The sequence below is a fragment of the Mustela nigripes genome, chromosome 16, assembly GCF_022355385.1.
Source record: "Mustela nigripes isolate SB6536 chromosome 16, MUSNIG.SB6536, whole genome shotgun sequence".
Classification (NCBI taxonomy): Eukaryota; Metazoa; Chordata; class Mammalia; order Carnivora; family Mustelidae; genus Mustela; species Mustela nigripes.
The window spans coordinates 25755854-25763375 of NC_081572.1; the positions used below are offsets into that span (position 1 = coordinate 25755854).

At 40.9% G+C, this 7522-nt stretch overlaps 1 protein-coding gene across 5 annotated transcripts in view; it reads right to left on the minus strand.

The window, feature by feature from the left end:
* Window positions 1-7522, minus strand: part of SPAG9 (sperm associated antigen 9) — a 139247-nt gene that overhangs the window by 46111 nt on the left and 85614 nt on the right. For all 5 annotated transcript variants that reach the window (XM_059378821.1, XM_059378820.1, XM_059378824.1 and 2 more), the window contains 2 exons: window positions 6750-6957; window positions 5820-5919 (listed from right to left, as the gene is read on the minus strand). In XM_059378821.1, the coding sequence (XP_059234804.1) occupies window positions 5820-5919; window positions 6750-6957 (308 nt within the window). The remainder of the gene's footprint in view (window positions 1-5819; window positions 5920-6749; window positions 6958-7522) is intronic.

A 7522-nucleotide genomic window follows, 5' to 3' on the forward strand; every position in this document is an offset into this window, starting at 1 on the left:
GGGCGCCTGGGTGGCTCAGTGGGTTAAGCCACTGCCTTCGGCTCAGGTCATGATCTCAGGGTCCTGGGATCGAGTCCCGCATCGGGCTCGCTGCTCAGCGGGGAGCCTGCTTCCCTCTCTCTCTCTCTCTGCCTGCCTCTCCATCTACTTGTGATTTCTCTCTGTCAAATAAATAAATAAATAAAATCTTTAAAAAAAAAAAAATCCTACAAAAATCCTGTCCTAAGAAAGTAATTACGAGGGGCAACTGGGTGACTCAGTGGGTTAAGCCCTCTGCCTTAGTAAACTCAGGTCATAATCCCAGGGTCCTGGGATTGAGCCCCGCATCAGGCTCTCTGCTCAGCAGGGAACCTGCTTCCCCCCCTCTCCCTCTGCCTGCCTCTTGCCTACTTGTGATCTCTCTCTCTGTCAAATAAAAAAATAAAATCTTTAAAAAAAAAAAAAGAAAGAAAGAAAATAATTACAAATGTAAAAGAATGGTCTGAGCAGCATTCTTATAGTAGCTAAAAGCTGAAATGACCTTAATAATCATTTATAGGTCACAGAGAAGTTATGGATATACATAAATGTTAAAGATTTTTAACTTTATAGTTAAAAACTAAAGAAACCCATTATAAAGAGGTGTTTTTTAAAAAAGCAAGGGGATGCCTGCATAGCTCAGTGGATTAAATGTCTGCCTTCTGCTCAGATCATGGTCCCAGGGTCCTGGGATCAAGTCCCATTTCAGACTCTTTGCTCGCCAGGGAGTCTGCTTTTCGCTCTGCCTGCCTTTCCCCCTGCTTGTGCACACACACACACACTCTCTTTCTCTCTCTCTGACAAATAAATAAATAAATAATAAAAAGTAAGTTACAACACAGTGTATATAAGCCCTTTACAGCATGGAATATGCAAAGAAATGGGAAAATGTATATGTTTGTGCTTTAATGTTATATTAATAGAAAAAAGTTGGGGTGCTGGGTGGTGCAGTTGGTTAAGTGTCTGACTCTTGGTTTTGGTTCAGGTCATGATCTCAGGGTCATGGGATGGAGCCCCATGTTGGGTTCTGTGCTCAGCATGGAGTCTGCTTAGGGTTCTCTCTCCCTCTGCCCCTGCCCCCCTGGTTTTCTCTCTAAAATAATAAATAAATCTTTAAAAAAAAAAAAAGTTTGCACAGGACTTCCAGTTAAACGTGCTGGACTAAACATAGTCATTTTCCACCTATAGAACATAGGGAATAGAAAAAGAAATTGCAGCAGATGGAATGTGAACAAAACTGTGTCAGATGGAAAACAGGCAAACAGGAGAAAGTGATTTGACCAATCAGAAAAAGCTGAAACCTAAGCCACTAGCGTTTAGGGAGGAACTCAGCATGCTGCCAGAACCTCTGAAAGGACCAGGCACTGAAAGAACAAGCAATCTACAGAAAGATGCATGCAAGGGAGAACACAAAACAGAAGGCTGGGATGAAAGACAGCAGAAGAAGCAGTAAGAGAGAGGTCCAGTCCTCCAGAACACAGACCTCCCTCCCCATAGCATTGCTCCCTAAACAATGGATGCCATATCTACATGTTAAAAGCTGGAAACCAGAGAATCAGCATCAATTACTTCAGTTCCAGCAAAACAGCCACGGAGCATAAGACCTTTAAAGAAGGCCTTTATTAAAAATAAAGAGTCCAAAAACAAATGCACTAAGACAGAAGCACTCAGAGCAAAAAGGAGACAACTCAAGCAACAGAAAAAAAAAAAACATAGAACAACAACAACTAATTTTTTTCAGACTAAACATTGTATTCACAAAAGAAGAGCAGGATGTTATGAAGAGTAATCTTAAGGTTTAGGGGGAAAAAAAAATCAATGAGGGTTGAAAGATAAAGTTGAAGAAATCATATGAAAGTTAGGACAAAAAAATAGAAGGGAGGAGGTAGAATTATGAGGGTTAGTCCAGGATGTTCAATAGCTACCTAACAGATATTCCAGAAAGAGGAAAGGACAACAGTAAGGAGAAGTAACAAAATTTCTCAGAACTGGGAGATATGAATTTCCAGATGAAAGTACTTGCCACATATAAGATACAAAAGAAGACCCCCTACATCAAGCACACAATCAATTTTTTTAAAGATTTTATTTATTTATTTGAAAGAGAGAGAACATGAGAGGGGAGGTCAGAGGGAGAAGCAGACTCTCCATGTAGCTGGGAGCCCAAAGCAGGGCTCGATCCCAAGACTCCGGGACCATGACCTGAGCTGAAAGCAGTTGCTCAACCAGCTGAGCCACCCAGGCACCACGATCAATGAATTTTTAAAGGAGAGGGGCACATGAGGGATAAAGTGAAGATCCTAAAATCTTCCAGAGAAAATAAACAAAAAAGCAAGAACCCAAATGGCAACTCTCAAAACTCAACATGATAATGAAGCAACGTCTTCACAATTCTGAAGGAAAACTTCTGAATATTTTCCAACCTAGAATTTCTGTTAGCCACTCAGCACCAAGTCTGAGATTCTCTCTCCCTCTCTGCCCCTCCCACTTGTGCTCTCTCTCTAAAATAAATCAATCTTAAAAAAGAAGCACCAGCAATAAGATGACTAGGGATCCCGGAAACAGAAGATCCAACAGAGACAGAGGTGACGTGAATTCCCAGCGTGATAGTGAGGTCAAACACCAGGACCAGAGCCCATGACACCTGGGCTGGAAGATGCGAAAAAAAGACCCCAGGATAGAGGGTGCAGGGAAGCTGGCTTTACATTTGGCCATTTTGAGAGTGTTTACATTTATGATTCACAAGGTACCTCTCCTTGAACTAGCAATCGGTATGCAGAAGCCTAAGCAAACAAAACAAAACAAAAACCCAAGAGGTTTTATTAATTCCAGAAAAACAAAGTTGCACAAGATAGGAAATATAATCACAGCATATTCTGTTGATAACCTGTGATCAGTATCTATATAGTCATAATGATTTAAAAAATGAATGTTAATGTAACAAAGACTGAATTATATTGAGAGGATGAAAGGAAGGTAAGGTGGTGTCATCTTCACTATAAGGTCCACAGCTAGTATCACAGCATTTCTAAAACCAGAGTTCCTCACCTGATCCACAGAATACAGAAAAGGATCTAAGTGACAATCTTCTCAATGCTACATGCACAAGAGTGCAGCTAATTCATTATACAGAAGAAGCCTTGGGGCATTAAGGCTTAATTTTCTCACAGAATCCCAACTGTGAACAGAAGGAACAAGGAAAAGAAGCACAAGGATGTGACTTAGATACCTGAGGAAAAACAGCAAAAGAGAACTAAGATGTGGCTGCCACCACCGTCACATCCACAGTCATGGGGAAGCACGAGTTCTCCGGGGACATGACTCGTGAAGACCACTCTAAGGTGGTCAGTTAGGTGCTCAACAAGATGGCAGGAGTTGAGTTTGACAAGGACCTGCCCAACAGGAAGGCATGCATCAGCTCTGAGAGTGTGGACACTCTGCTGGAGACCCTGGAGAAAGAGGAAAAGCTGTTTCTAACCCTGGCCCAAAGTAGCCATGGCCTGGAACCCTGGGCCTAAGAAGGACGAAAGGGGGGACGCCTGGGTGGCTCAGTTGGTTAAGCAGCTGCCTTCGGCTCAGGTCATGATCCCAGTGTCCTGGGATCGAGTCCCACATCGGGCTCCTTGCTCAGCAGGGAGCCTGCTTCTCCCTTTGCCTCTGCCTGCCATTCTGTCTGCCTGTGCTCACTCTCGCTCCCTCTCTCTCTCTGATAAATGAATAAAATCTTTAAAAAATATATAAATAAATAAATAAATAAATGTATGAAAGAAGGACGAAAGGGGGCAGAACGCTGACCCTCTCCTGCCCTCCAGACAGACCTGGGGCCTGGCAGTCCTGCTCAGGGACGGGTGTTTCTACAGACACCCTCCTTTAGCCTGCTGGCCCTCCCCAGCATCCCTGCAATGAAGCTGAGCCACTTTTGTTGAGAAAAAAAAAAAAAAAGAGAGAGAACGAAGTGAGAGACACTGCCGCTTGAGAATGGTACTAAGGGGTGGGTAGGGGCAAGGGACTACTACTGCCCTTCATATTTTGAATTATTACCATTTGACCTTACTATTAGACTTACATGCGTTAGTCTAATAAAATTTATTTTTTCATTTTTAAAGAGGTTCAGGATGATAAACTGAAACTGCTAATAAGTGGCTGTGTCTTCTAGGCTTAGGAAAGTAAAGATGAAAAGCAAATTTCACTTCTTACACTCTGCATTGTTTTCTTTATTCTTTTCTTTTTTTTAAGAGAGAGCGTGCACGTGCCAGTGGTGGGAGAGGGGGAGAGATAGGGAGAGTGAGAACTTCCCAAGCAGGCTCCACACCCAGAGCAGAGACCGGCACAGGGCTCAGGGCTCAACATGGGGCTCTGATCTTATAGGCCCTGAGATCATGACCTGAGGCAAAATCAAGAGTCAGACACTTAGCCAACTGTGCCACCCAGGCACCCCTGCGTTGTTTACATTTGTAAATAAATAATAAAAAATATTTTCACAGAACAAGGCCTTTGGAATCAGAGTCCTAGATTGAATGGCAGCTCTACTTGCTGACTAGGTTATGTTTGCCAAGTTATTACACATTTCTGAGCTTCCTTAACTGTAAAATGGGGATGAAGACATTGACTTCATAAGGTTGTAATTAAAATTATATTACATGATTGGGGCGCCTGGGTGGCTCAGTGGATTAAGCCACTGCCTTCGGCTCAGGTCATGATCTCAGTGTCCTGGGATCGAGCCCCGCATCGGGCTCTCTGCTCAGCAGGGAGCCTGCTTCCCCCTCTGTCTCTGCCTGCCTCTCTGCCTACTTGTGATCTCTCTCTCTGTCAAATAAAATAAATAAAATCTTTAAAAAAAATTATATTACATGATGATGAAGACAATAATACTAACATTTATTCAACTGGGCCCTTTGCCAATGATTTAACACACCTTGATTGATATAATCATAATCATCTGAGGTATTATCACATTTCCTTTTTATGAAGGAGAAAATACATGTCAGATTCAAATCCAAGGCAGTATTTGAACCCACACAGTCTTACTCTAGGTTAATGCTTTTAACCACAATTGTAGTGATCAATAAATGGCATGTATTTTTATAGTCTTTATTATTAAAAGATAAATGTTATGGAAGAAATTAAAAGAAACGCAGTAGCTCCTGCGTGAAGTTCCTGAACATCCATACACTTTAGAATACCTTGATTAAGATGATAGGTAACAATTCTCTTCCCAACACTAAATAGGCTCACCATGTAATGAAACTAATTTCTTCCAATAATGAGATCATTACAGTTTGATCTTTTTTTGTTTTGTTTTTTTGAACAGGCTCCACACCCAACATGGGGCTTGAACTCACAATCCTAAGATCAAGAGTCAACTGCTCTACTGACTGAGCCAGCCAGGCATCGTGAAACCATTACAGTTTTGAAGTGAGTACATATGCTTCTTCCTGATCTGGTAGAAGGAACAAAGGTTGCTCAAATTGTTACTTCCCCCTACTCCTGTTTCTATATTTCCCCAATTCTAAAAAGTATTGGTTACATCTTGGCTGTCTTCTTCCTCTATCCTTCTATATACTCCTAATCCCTGATGCTGCAAAGGCAACATTTCACCACAAAACATTTCGACCACTTACAATGTCCAGTTTCAAAAATGGAAACTAGAATATAATATTAATATTTCTTCAGCAAAACATGTGAATGCCCTTTATTTCTGGCAAGAGACCAGAGAATAACAGTATGCTTCTCGGAGAGGGGAAAGAAATGTCTTCATCTAAAAAAAAAAAAAAAAAGTCTTCATCTGACATTGACAGTACCTTGAGCCTTTATATCCACTGAGATCCTTGTCCATATCCAACTCAGGAGTGGATTCAATGATTGCTTGAACTTCTGACTTCTCTTCATTTTCAGCCGAGCCTTGGGAAAAGGACAAGATGACATAAATAATGCATGTATCACATACTGACCCTAATATGAAAAATCCTTTGCTTCAATGGTTATAAATACATCATTTGATCATAAAATAATTTTAAGGTTGAGTTCTAGGAAACATGGGGTTAGACAAGATATCATATATTCTAAACAGTGAGTATCAGAAACTGATAAATAACCAAAGTTTTTACTTGTATTTCTTGCAGAAAACTTGCAGAAAAAAAAATTCTATTAAAAAACACTAATAGAGGCACCTGGGTGACTCAGTTAGTTTAGCATCTGCCTTCAGCTCAGGTAATGATCTCAGGATCTTGGGACAGAGTGCCAAGTTGGGCTCCCTGATCAGCAGTGAAATCAGCTTCTCCCTCCGCCCCTCCCAACACCACTCACTCTCATGTCTCTCTCTCAAAAAACAAAAAACAACAAAACAGCAGGGAATAAGAAGATTCTGAATCTCATGAGAGATTCAGAGTTTTGTACAGAAACATCCTGCATTCAGATCATCTGAAATACTGTTAAAAGGGCAGATTCTAAGCCCAACTTCAGTCCATTTTATCCTAGGGCAGAACTCCTTGTTTGTTTATTTACTAATTTAGGTGTGAAATACAGAGAAATTAAGACTACTGTCCTACCTTTCAGGCTCTCCATTCCCCAAGCTCCCCAAATCTGTCTCTCAAAAACATTGATCATCATCCCTTTTAAGCTTACTGGTAATTCAGTATAATTTTATAAATCTAAAGCAGTAACACACCTAAGATGTATCTTTTCACACCCACATAATCTTTACCAGAAAATAAAGAACTAGCATCACTTACCTGTTGATACATTTCTAGTTTCTTGGGCTACCTGTACTTCAATATGCTTGCTTATCTCTGATTTATTTGGTGTATCTGCAACCTTCACAAATCCTTCATTATCCTCCTTTAAGGGAGTATCAGTAGGAAGTGTGGCCACATCTGATGCAGCTGTTGATGCTGGAGTAGTAGCTTTAGATCCTCCTTGGCTAACATCAGAAAGTTCATCCTAAAAATAAAAAGAATTATTGAGGCAGGTTGTGCCTGGTTGGTTCAGTCAGTTAAGCGGCCAACTCTTGATCTCGGCTCAGGTCTTGATCTCAGGGTTTTGAGTTCAAGCCCTGTGTTGGGCTCTATGCTGGGCATGGAGCTTATTTAAAAAAAAAAAAAAAATCATGGGGAAATCTTTAAATGATTAATTTATTTTAAACCATTTTCTTAAATGGGTTAAGAAAAAAACTTGCAGAAAAAAAAATTCTATTAAAAAACACTAATAGAGGCACCTGGGTGACTCAGTTAGTTTAGCATCTGCCTTCAGCTCAGGTAATGATCTCAGGATCTTGGGACAGAGTGCCAAGTTGGGCTCCCTGATCAGCAGTGAAATCAGCTTCTCCCTCCGCCCCTCCCAACACCACTCACTCTCATGTCTCTCTCTCAAAAAACAAAAAACAACAAAACAGCAGGGAATAAGAAGATTCTGAATCTCATGAGAGATTCAGAGTTTTGTACAGAAACATCCTGCATTCAGATCATCTGAAATACTGTTAAAAGGGCAGATTCTAAGCCCAACTTCA